The 13200-nt window shown below is 36.0% G+C and overlaps 1 protein-coding gene across 3 annotated transcripts in view; it reads left to right on the top strand.

The window, feature by feature from the left end:
• The window catches only part of LOC140959765 (increased DNA methylation 1-like), a 22361-nt gene extending 9498 nt beyond the window's left edge, over positions 1 to 12863 (top strand). For 2 of the 3 annotated variants that reach the window (XM_073417772.1, XM_073417771.1), the window contains exons 5-8: positions 7585 to 7829; positions 11063 to 11149; positions 11915 to 12014; positions 12174 to 12546. In XM_073417772.1, coding sequence (XP_073273873.1) covers positions 7585 to 7829; positions 11063 to 11149; positions 11915 to 12014; positions 12174 to 12347 — 606 coding nt within the window. In that variant the 3' untranslated portion in view covers positions 12348 to 12546. Of the gene's footprint in view, positions 1 to 7584; positions 7830 to 11062; positions 11150 to 11914; positions 12015 to 12173; positions 12547 to 12571 lie in introns of those variants that run through there. The other variant, XR_012172059.1, reaches the window with a different exon arrangement.
• The last annotated feature ends 337 nt before the right edge of the window (positions 12864 to 13200 follow it).

Genomic DNA, 13200 nt, shown 5'->3' with positions numbered 1-13200 from the left:
AAAATTTCAGCACTGCGCGCGCTAGGGCGCCGGATCCTGCGCAGGGGCGCGCAGTATTCTGCCAAGAACGCATTTTTAACTTCAGAATTTGCGAAAGTGGTAAACTACAAAGTTGTAGCCCTATGTCTTGGCTTGCATCTCCAATTGGCCTCATGTCATTTGGAGATCTGAGTAAAAAGTTATGCTAAATCTCCCAACATGTGTCATTGTAGGAACGACGATACGCACGACACACTTCGAGGAGCTTTTGGCTCGTCTTCTCTAATGATTTGAACAAAACTCAAAACATGAAAGTTATAGCCTTATGTCATATATTTCTAATGGAAGTAGCCTCACATCAATTGGATCAATATACAAAACATTATGCTAAAAACCACAACTACTGCCACATTTTTCATACCGTTTCTGCACTTCCATCACCTATTTAGCTCAAATTCAACCTTTGATTCTACCCATCAATTATCTATTCCATTCTATAACATTCATTACCATTTATACCATAACATAAAGTCATAAACCATCACAACTAATGCCACAATATTTCAAAATTTGGGCATTACACATAGGCTCATAGCAGTGGGCCATTGGGTCAGTAGTGCAACCAGTTAACCGATGGTTGAACCAGCGGGTCAATTTTTGACAAGTAAAAGAATAAATATTTTTCTGTGTGAAATACGGTCATGATAATTAGCATTTACCGGATAAAAATTAAGCAAAAACCAGATTATGTACTCCTAATAAAAAATTAGTAGAATATTCTCAGTTATAAATATTCATTAATGGAATAAATGAATTAAACAAACAATAAATTCCGTTCATTAATTGTGATCATCCTTTCATCATTCGGTCGATTGATCAATCTCAACTGTAACCATGGTACCAGGAGGCGAGGCACCACTTTTCCGTTATGTGCCTTGGCCTATAGTCGGCGCGGACACCAGCGACACTCTCACCCGTCAACTGAGCCTTGGCCTTACATATCATCATATCCTTTCGATGAAAATTCGGTTGTTGGGTTCCCACGGGGCTTTGTCCATAAATGGGTTCCACAGGGGCTTCGTCCCTCACGAATCTCCGTTTCCTTACGGTCACAATTAAATTACTTCCTTCCAAAACATTTTTCCTCGTGTCCATAACTTTATAAAATACATGCAATAATATCAATTTCTTTTAAACCAAGCATACAACACATCTTTTAACATTTATCGTTTTCCATCATAAAATTTCATAATCTTTCAAAATAAACACTTTAACTTTCATTACAGCATTCAGGGCACTGCCAGGACGTCTAACATTTTTCAAGTGTAAATTGACCGTTTTGCCCCTGAAACCTTAACTTTCCCAATTTACCCTTAGACCTTAAAACGACGACCCAAATCCGTACAAACTTAATATAACACTACACCCATAAACATTTCTTGGACGTAAACTTAAGCTCCTCGACTAATTTCCCAATTCGTTTTAAAACTTGAACCTACGTTCCGGTTTTAACCTTAATCGACTCGAAACTTAGCCAAACTTTATCAAACTTGAGCCATAGCTTATTAACACCTAACCATACCCTATGCAACCCAAATCAAGCCATTTAGAACCCTCGGAAAAACCTAGACAACCTATTGAATTTTCCTTGCCCTTGTTCGAACCCTAGCCTTAGCCAACATCAAATCCATCGAGCCTAGCCCTTAACCATCATGTTCAGACCCTAACCAACCATCCTACAACCTAGACCGAACCCTAACCAACATCAAATCCATCGAGCGTCGATATCGTGTTGTGCACGCGTGCTACTGATGTTGGGCACCTTTGGTTGGCTTCATGAGCGATGCGTAATTTGGTTGGCTCTCATCCTCTTCTTGACCCTGGTCCAGCCCTACCTGTTGTCATGCACACATACAGAAAAGACAACAGCCGGATAATTTCGGTGAGAAATACATCCCAGTATAAACCATGTAAACATGCAATCATATAAAAATATATATAAAAGCATATAACCGCTATCATTAACATGTAGCAAATCAGCAAACATGAATGATATAAAACTGTAAATCAACTAGTCATCTCAGACTCGACTCAATCGACGCGTCATCTCAGACTCGACTCATTCCTAATCTAGGGATCCCGGTTCTGGATATTGACAAATATATCGAATCTCAGTCGATAGGAATGAATCAACCCTAAACGACATCGATATAATTCGTATATCCAGTGTCTGGGCGAATCGGCCGCAGAATTGACGAATCAGCCAAGGACTAGGCGAATCAGTGAATCAGCCGATGACCAGACGAATCAGCCGGTAACTAGTACATACATTGTCTATGAATCAATAGATTACAAACATCAATCTCATCAATTGCAAATATCAATGCAATAAAATAAAGTATGTGATTTAGGGAAACTCGAGTCAAACCTCACTCGTGTTGTGCAATCCCAACTCAACATTAATTTATACCGTTCACTCTGTTACTCTGACTATGTCGAAGTCTCTGATTCAAAGCCTGTCAATATCAATCTGGCAATAACAATATCGCGGGTACGGTATCAATACACCATTCAATCAATACTGGATATAATCAGAATTCAATCAAATTCTGTTTCAACAGCACAACGTCAAAATCTCAATATACCCAGCAATACCATATCAATCAGATCTCCATCCCAACACCTCATAATCGATAACAATTCAATTATGATATATAATCGACTCCAAAATTCATAACAATTTCATATGGTATCTGTTCCTCAATCCAGTTTTGATTATACGATGTCTAACATGTCAAGAACATTATATAGGAATCATATCAGATTTTGACAATATCATAATTTCAAAACATATCAGAATGTAGCAAAACTTACGTCCAGTTGTAGCCTACGTCGATAGGAACACAGTACCGAAGTCGGATTCAAAATCTGACGGACGGATCTTTCACAATCACAAATCTAAAAAGGCGTAAGGATTTTTTTCTCGTTTTTCCCCTGACCTTTCTCGATCTTTCCTCCTTCTGATTGAGGAATGAAAGCTTTATATATATATATATATCCAATTGCATGTAATGATACGTGTCATCATTTTTCACAACTTTCAGGCGGCGCTCGGGCGGTTAATCTTTACCGCTCGGGCGCGGCATCTTCTGTCCGACACATACTTTTGTTGAACACTGGCGCTCGGGCGGTCAAGAACTACTGCTCGGGCGCCAGACGTTCTGTCCAAAACATGCTCTTGTAATGCATTGACGCTCGGGCGGTCGTCTTCTACCGCTCGGGCGTCACAAGTTCTGCCCAAAATTACATAACTCATATGTTTTAACCCATTTGGTCTCGGAGTGGTCCAACTACACTCACATCAATTCATGATCAATAAATCATATCAGATTACGATAATCAATTTCTCGGGCATTACAATAAGCGTGAGCTTTGAAATGTTTAGAATATGAACAGAAAACTTGTAAAGATTTGAGCAGAGTAACAGCTTGGTTAATAAAATAGTGTTCATGTTGTTTCTGTGTTTTTTTGTTTTTTTTTTTCAGCTGCTCTTCTCTGTTATTTATAGGCTTTGCTTCCAACGGTAACAATGAATGCCATTTGAATCTTTCCATCCGTTGTTTGGCACATCAATATTTTTCTGACAATCGTACACTACAGCGTTTCTGAAATGCGGCGTTCCTGCTGCTCTTTGTACAAACTACAATCTGTCGGTGATTGGGTTACGTCCTTTTCACTACTGACGTGTATTCCTTTTAGTCGATAGGATAAGTTGATTATTCTAAACTTATTGTAATGTAACTTATCAGTTTCCACCTGATCAACCAGTTACCTACGTAGTTCAGTTAGCTGGTTCAGTTGCCTTTGATTATCTGGGCACTAATCATCAGTTATGGGCAACCGATAGTTTGTATATTTTAGATCAGTTTCTTTCAATCTTCTTGATCAGTTAGTCCAATTTTTTAAACGCTCAGTTTGTCAAACTTCCGAAATTTAGTTTCCAACACTATCCTTGCAAGCTTTTGACACTTTACTAGAATTTAAACTCAATGCACATACATCCTTGTTGCCACTAAATCCCATCAATTTGACAACTTGTGAGAAATCAAAAACAAAACTTTTAAGCTTAATGCATGCAGTTTCTCACCACTTCCACATCCATGAAACTTAGAGAAAAAAGTTAAATATAAGTCATATCTTTTAAACACCGTTTCCGTAGTTCTTCCTCTAAAATATTGAAAACAAGACATTATAGAATTAAGATTTGGAAGCAAGACATACTCTTACCTCACTTTGACTGATCCCGAAGTCATACAGATTAACCCATGACATTCTTCCATCACTAAAGCATCACTTCAGCTTTACTCCTCCTCCGTAGCATACATATTAGGAACTCCTTCATTTGCTTATTCACATTCCAGCGTATATTGTTCCATATTCGCATAATCAATTGGTGGAGTATCATCAGTCTCAACTTTGTCAACTTCGACTTACAACTTTGAATTCACAATCAACTGCAACTTTTGATTCATAATCAACTGCAACTTTGGATTCTTCACCGTCTCATTTTGACATTGGCTAATAACATGTCCAATTTCTAGACACAAACATATAATATCACAAGTACGAGCATTTGAAATTTTAGATGTACCTTGATAAATGATATCCATGCTTGAGAACTTCATGCCTTGAATCGATCATGGCCTAGCCATGATTTTCTCATCCATGCTCGACCTCCATGTGGAAGCAAAGGACGCTTCATGCAAGTCACACCCACCTCTTCTATCAACTTCCTTAGGATATTGATTAAGAACAAAATGTTTTCTCATCACCATTTTCATCTCATCCCACATGACTATAGGATTCTCTCCACATCTTCTCCTACCCAACACTAACTGATCCCACCAAGTAATAGCATAGTCGGCAAACTCGCTACAAGCTCGTCTTAGCTTCTTAGCTTCCGAATAATCTTGGACCACAAAAATACACTTCATCTTTTCATCCCAATCGAGATACTGATTTGGATCGGCTCTTTCATCGAAAGATGGAATTGTCATCTTAACGCCACTTACTCTATATTTTTCCCGACTTCTATATCTACTACTCTTATCACACCGCCAATCATCATCCTAATCCAGGCGTGATTCTATCCACATCGACTCTTCTTTCTATCCTACTCAACTTACCAATACCTCTCCCGTAGAGGCCTAAACTCCTTCTCCCAAATTCTCCCCAACTCTCCAACCAATGTTTGAAATTTAAGATCATCGGACATGTTGTACCTGCAAGAAAAGTTAGTATAAAAATAACAAGAATATGTTTCTCACCCAAATCTCACAAGTCACTCCAAAGAAAAAAATCACTTTTTTTTATCTTCCAATAGTTATTCAAACTCCTTTTACTTGTAGGCATCACTTCAAGAAAGAAACACCCACACTCAAGTATTTCACTCAAATTTGAGAATTCTCTAGAAGGTTACTTAGGCTTTGTAGCTAGTGTGCATCAAACTTTACAAGTCCAAACTTTTAGGCACTTGAAAATTGACTCACGTTAACTGCACAAAAACAAATAAATTGGAAGGATTTTCCCAATAACGTGAGTGTGACTCAACACTCGAAGAAAATTTTCCAATACTAGATGCTAACTCAAAGGGAATTTCGATCTCTATTATTTTTTTTTGTAAATTTCGATTCTCTTCTTTTTTTATCAAATTTTTTTTAATTGAATTTCTTTTAATCAATTTTTTCTTACAATAACAAGAACTATTCTCAAGAACAATTGAAAATCCCAAAACAAAAAAAAATCAAACAAATAAGGAAAACTTTGAATGCAAGAAGGAAACTTATATCAACAAGGAAACATTCGGTATAATATCCCTTTCTTGTAGTGCAAGCTTCGAACTTCTCTCTTTCTTTTTTTTTTGTTTGAATTTTAACAATTTTTTTTTTGACAAATTGCACGACAAGACAAGAAGAAACTTATGCGACAAAAAACAATGAAGAAAGACTAAAGAAAATTCGAGAATCGCGAGATTCACGAACACCAGAAGACTAGAATACAAGATTCCTAATAGAAATCTCGCGACGCAAGAAACAAGAACGTAAATAAAAGAACAAAGAACAAACTCGATATGTAAAACAATATAACTTACTTGAACCAAATGAACCTAAGCTCTGATAACAGATGATATGATTCCTCGTGAACGTAAAAAGCAAACTCGAATATTTGGGTGAGATCGAGCCCTCAATCCAAGAGCACAACGAATCTTTAGTTTTATCCCGATCGTTGAAACTGAGTGTTTTGTGATATTCACATCTAAACTATGAAGCTTAGTAACAAATAACACAGATATAACAATCGCTCTTGAGAGAATCTTCAAAGAACTCTTCTTTGAAAATTCGCGTGAATAACAATTGACAAACGTCACAAAGCAAGAAACTTTGATAAGTTTGATTTGAGAAACACACAAGGTGTAGCAAAGCCAAACTTTAAATTGAGAGAAAAAACTCTAAAACTATCAATAATAATCTGTTCTCTATTCAATATTACGTGTTTATATGTAAAACAAAGCAAGAAAACAAAGCCAATCTTGAAAACTAGGGTTTCTGAACTATTTCTGCTTCGTGGCACATGGGTGCACATCGATATTGGGTTGCTGCACAGATGCTATTGATAATGGGCAATTTTGGTTGGCTTTGTGATCATAGTGCACACCAATTGTTGTTTTCCGAGGTCATTTTGCACTCGAATGCTTGATAGCTCGATACGATTCCACTAAGTGTTTCCTTGAACTTCTTTAATTGCTTGAATATACTTGATACTTCACTTTCAATCACCATTAAGCTCTCACAATCTTGATAATATCTCTTGAAATCTCTTTCACTAGTTAGCATGTGATGCCCTGTCAAATTCACATCAATTGTTGTTTTATTTGAAACAAGTGTCATATTGTCATCTTTATCTCACATGTCCTAAAATTGGGGATAGTTGAGTCTTGAAGATTTAATGTTATCTAGGCTATCACATAATTATAAATATGTGGCTGATTAAGTTATAAAATAATCATTGAGGTTTTTCAGAAATCGAAGTGTTGTGAGATTTCAGGGTTCTCTCCTAAAATGAGCCTCGATCTCCACAATTAGACAATAGCGAAAAAGGTCAAAGAATCCACAAATGGGATAAGATGCGGAGCCCAACTATAAGCCTATTGATCACTCCATAACACAATCTATAACTCGGGACCATAACAAATTTGTATTAGAGTCAGTTGTCATGGAGATGTGCACATTCTTCAACAACAATGAGGCTTTTTTGAAGATGTACCAAGAAGACAAATCCGTGAGTGAGGAACGATAGCAAGGCCTCCAAAGCCAGGACAAATGCCTAAATATTTATACACCATGATGTTGTTACAAAGCTAATGGGAGTACAACATTGACATAAAGAGCAAAATGAATCTCTCTTATTGTTGAATGCAGTATTGATGTTGTTCACGGAACAAAACAGGTTTCACAGCTTTAATGGAAGACGTGAGAGTGAAATAGCATGTATCATGGATTAATTTGTTAAGCTCGAACTTGAAATTCTTTTTTCAAATTTTTCCAGATCTACTCTGGTCTTGAATCTCGGATTGGGTTGATGAATCATCTGTCTAGTGGTATCTCTTGGACCCTTCTGAAGTGCATCGATGGCGACCATAAAGCGCATTCTTCTAAGCATTTTGTTGCCTTGAAGGCAGAATGCAACTCAAAGTTAGCTGTTGCCATCAAAATTATGGAAGAATGCTTTCGGCCTATGGAGGATGAAGATACCAAGATAAGCATGATACCTCAAGCCATATACAATTGGGGGTAACTGCTATTACTGTGCATACCCTCGATACTTAAGTCATAAATATGCTGGCTTTTCCTTGTTCCAACTCCCAGAACTAGCTCATCTTGTTCATATTTCTTGACATAGGCATGAGTGAGTAGTTCTACTGTTTTTCTTATCTTCTGACTGTAGCTATTGTGATTTGTGACTGACTTATCCTGCCACCATCATCGGCGTTTTCGAGTAAACTAGATCTTTATATTATTGGTAGGCTGTACTAACTGATAAAGGCATGTATATGTACCACTTTTCCTTTTAATTATATTCATCTCTTAAAATTTTACTTATTCATCTCTTAAAATTTTACTTTTTGGCATTTGCTAGTTGTATCCATGTATTAAATATTTGTTTCAACTCAAGTTTCAAATAGTTAAAAATTGATAAAAGTTTCGAAAAGTAAATGGAAATATTTTGGGTTTCGATTTCTTAATGCTTGACTAAAGAGAAGCAAAAAAATACTCCTATATCCAATTTCATGCAATAACAATTACTAGTCTATATGTAGATGAAATAGTCTTGTATAGGGGGGAAAAGGTTACAGCAATCAACAGAAAAATAGCAACTAAATTGATTTTTTTTTGGAAATTTGGAGTAATTCAAGGGTTCAACCCCTACCCTAAGCTGGAGAATAGATATCAGGCGTGCCCATTTTTTCCTTCATGACCAATGAGGATATCGACTTCCTAGTCCTCGGGTAGTACTTATTATACTTTACCATTTTAGTCTTGTGCTTGATGAAGTTTCTATCAGTCTTGGCATGTTCCATAAAAATCATGCTAACATGACTTTAAACTATGCTAATGGTGAAATTGTTATCACTCTTGAGCTTTATAGGACCTACCCTTCAAGATTGTATATTTGGTATAATTTTTTCTATTGATCTATCAAAACTTGTGCAACTGCTTGATACTTGGCTTTTGCATTGCTTTTGGTTGTGATTGGTTGCTTCTACTTGTCCAAGTTACAAGATTTCCCCATTTCACATAATTTCGGATTGTGTATTTTTTAAGTTCGGATTATGCAGCCCACTATGCCAAATGATTCGATCTCTTTGTTGTCATTCCTTTTAAATATTTCAGTTGGGCATTGATCGAAATGTGACACCTAGACCGTTTTATAATTTAAAACATTTGAATTGCATCCTTATCACCAACTATAACTTTTTGATAAAACGACAAACACGTGATCTTGCAAGTTGTATCAAAATGAACATGACATATTTGGTTTCCATAAGTTGCAGATTAATGAGTTATTGGGAAATTGTTGGAGAACATTAATCGCCCAACTGATCGAAATGTAACCTTCTTGAGTTTTTATACAATTTAAATTATTTGAAATCACATAACTACCACTGATTATGATTTTTGATAAAACGAATATCATGCAATTAAACAATATTTTTTATGCTTAGGGTATCCTCAAGATTTTTAATAAGCAGTCAATTGATTCTAGGTTTCTTATATGGCCTGAGCGCATGCCTTGACTTATCATTCTCGCACTAAAAGAAAGGGACAATATCAAGTTGAAGACTAAGAGATTTGTCAGTTTCCAATTAACTTTTGGTGTTACTGGAAGATCCTATCCACTTCTTTTATGTCTCCAATTTCTTTCCCGGAATGTGCTTGTCGCTTGTAGTAATAATATTGTTTGTAAACTTTTTGATGTCTTCATTTCATGTAACAAAGAATTCCTAGTTCCTTGTCTTAGAATTTATTTTTTTAGCAAATTATGCGTTATAATGATGTTATCCATATGCACAAAAGAACGAATATCTTCCTAATCAAAGCTTGATTTGTGGACAATGTGTGGTCAGCCTGACCTTGTGGTATACTGGAAATTCCTCTAGTACGAACTGAAACTAACAAACTTTGCCTTTGGAGATTGTTGCAATCCACAGAGAGATTTTTTAATGTCCAGATTCATTATTACTTCCATCACCAAATTGTTTGGAGGGAATCTTCATAAACAGTTCTCTAAGCTTACCATTTAGAAATGCATTTTTATCTCCGTTCGGGAAAGTTGATGTTCAAGTGTTGAGAAGGTGTTTTAATATCTTACGTGAGTGTATGTTGGCCATAGAAACACTTTAATATGCTCATGCATGTCTTCCATCCTGGATCCAGCAGAGGACTTCGAAAATTCCTACTATATACTCTCCACCTACATTAACTATTAAGGCTCAGCGTTCTCCTGTATTCAATTTTAAAGAACAAGGGATTACAAAAAATTAGAGTATGACCCCTCCTAAATTTAAGGATCCTAAAGGGAAACTGGAACAGTCTTAACTAAATGGAAAACTAAAAATGGGAACAAAATAGGTTAGTATAAGAAATAGGGAAGTTTTGACTAAAATAGGGAAGTTTTGACTAAAACTAAATTTTTTAGGTATTTGGGATTAATTCAAGTTCTCCTATACCTTCTTGCTTTTACATGATTTTACAACTTGATAACTGCCTAGATGTCCGAAAAACAGCTTTGCTTCACCTAAAACTGAGACATAATTTTTTGGGAGAAATTATCTTTACTTTATAATTATACTTGAGCATAATAGAGCAACTTCTTTTGGTATGATGGAGAAACCAATTTTATTTCCAAATTTTCCCTTACATTGTAGTTGATTTGATTTCATGTATATATTAGTAATTTGAAGCGTGTCTCATCAATTTGTTTCCATATTTTTCTCAACTAAATATTATAGGTATGATCAATTACTTTTCGATTTGTTTATATATCATTTTAGATGAGATTGTGTGGATCAGCTTGGTTTTAGAGATAGAATTTCTCCTTGTTCCTACATCTTGAGTTTGGTTCAAGAGAAAGACTTTCTTCCCTGGCCACCTTAATTCATGGGTATGGACCCTAATAACATAGTCGTATCATCTGAACCCCTCTGGTATGGGTAAAAGAGTCTTTCCACCATGCCTGAGAAAGAAAGAATACATTCCTCACGTCTGCGCAGGCCTATGGGCTTTCTAAAGCCCCTTTCCTGTTGTGGCTTATCATTTCAAAAGGGCTTGCTGAGCTTCTTTATGTGACAGACATCGTAAAATTAGTCTGTTGAACAGTTGCTTTGAGTCCATGCTTGCAGCTGTGCTCTGTGAATTTTGGGCTTTGTTACTCATATTTTCACTCTTGTGCGCAGAATAATTAATTGTGCTTTGATCATAACATGTTTCATAGTTAAAAATCATGATAATTTTTTTTCTTTCAGATCACAACTTCCTCGTTTTGACTACAGTGACTTTTATGCCGTGATTCTGGAGAAAAATGACATTATAATGTCTGTGGCATGCATAAGGTAATTCAATCCATCGGTTCTTTTTTTATTTTACAGTTTGCAAATAGCTTTTAGTAGTTTGTTGAATGAGCATGTTAGAACACCTCATGTATGACACCAGATTTGCTTCCTTTTTCATGTCTAGCACTTTTATTACTGCTGATTTGTGCTTTGCTTTCTATCATTGTGGAGTCAGACACGTGCTCTCTTCACTTACTCATCTTCTGCAACCCTGCTTCTGATGTTTTTAACTGCGAAATTTTATTTAGACAAATTACATAATGCATTTTTATTTTTGATTTCCATCTTGGAAGTTAAGACACACAATGGTAGTATAGATTTATGCTATAAATCTTATATTGGTTGTTATTAAATCTCATGTAAGCATGCGAGGCGTGTAGTAGAGAATATAGTATTAGATATTTCAGGATGCATTAAAATGGTTGTATTCACAAACTTGACATCTCGGCCTCTGTACCATCCTACGGTGCCCAAGTGTAAATATATCAAGACTCTGCACTCTATTCCATAGGTAATTTTGTCTTTCTAATGCTTCTCCATAGGCATATTCATTTGTCAGACTTAAGTAAATTATTTATATATTAGGTAACATATCAATGATCCATCCAATGTATGAAAACATGGGTTGAGCAATTAGAAGAGGGGATATAACACCAATATGCAGTAGATTCAAAATGATTGTTTATAGCATGTATTTGCTTTGCTAATTTCCTAGCCACGTCCCACCTAAAACATTACTGGGTAAAAATCTCATTTGACTTGCAGAATCCATGGTGCAAAATTGGCAGAGTTACCTTTCATAGCGACTTGCAAAGAACACCAGGGCAAGGGAAACTTCAGGCTCCTTGTGGAATCAATAGAAAAGGCAATATATCCATTACGAATTACTCTCTTGCTCTGGCGGGAAAATATCTTTGATTTGTGCTATTATCTTTTATTTTGTGATCATTATGGTGTTTGGTTGCAATGAATTTGAGAAGTTTTCTGGTTTGTATGAAGCTAATTTGTGTTGTAATGTGTGTAGATGCTAAAAACTTTGAATGTTGAAAAGCTACTCGTAGCTTCCCATTCCGAGCTAGTGAGTACGTGGATGGATTCCTTTCATTTTCAACACTTGGAAGAGGAAGAGAAACAGAATTTATGTAAAGTCAACCTAATGGTACTTCCTGGTTCAACATGGCTTAAGAAGTGCTTGTAGCAGGACTCCTTAAATATCGTTATTTTCATTTTCATGATCATCAATTCATCGAGAAACCTTCTCGACGGATCCTTTGGAACCTTCCTTCGCTTCTTAATGACTGCCTTTCCAGAGCTTTTTTCTGTTGAGTGTAAGCAAATGCTATATCCTGTACATTTTTTTTTTTATTATTGTTAACAATGCCTAGATAATTTATGATGTACGTTTCCATCCCCTTCTGCCAGATTCACAAAATGGCGGACTAATCACCAGAATCGAAACTCTTAGTGATCATACGACAACTTCTGGCTGTTTAAGAACTCTCGATTCACCAGCGACGACAACACAATCTAACAGTTAACTTTTGACATATTGAGTTGATAGGGTAGCTCAAATTAATCCTTAGATGATCTGATAAATCTGACAGACGTAATCTAAGATGAGTATCTTGACATGTGATAGCTTGAGGTGCTCGAAGACCTTGGAATAATGCAGATTCCGAGAATTGTTGTATCTATCTCCTGTCTTGAGTCTGCATATATAAACAAACTCCAACGGTCGAAAATAATTTTTCAATTATCATCTTACTACATCTCGACAGAATGACTTTGTCGCTTTCAATTATATCACACAACATTAAATGCACATTTAATGCTTCTTTGAACTTCTAAAAAGGCTTATTTTACTTTAGACACTTTGGGAAATATTTTGTCAATCGAGAGTTGGTAGGATACTTTTGCTTTGATTACTTTGATAGGCTTTGAATGGTTCGAGTTAACTTCTAAAATGACTGATTTTACTTTAGACACTTTGGAAAATATTCTTTCAATCGAGAGTTTGCAGGATATTTTTGCTTTGATTACTTTGATAGTCT

This window comes from Primulina huaijiensis, chromosome 15, assembly GCF_012295235.1.
Source record: "Primulina huaijiensis isolate GDHJ02 chromosome 15, ASM1229523v2, whole genome shotgun sequence".
NCBI lineage: Eukaryota > Viridiplantae > Streptophyta > Magnoliopsida > Lamiales > Gesneriaceae > Primulina > Primulina huaijiensis.
This window is presented reverse-complemented; position numbering and strand designations above follow the sequence as displayed.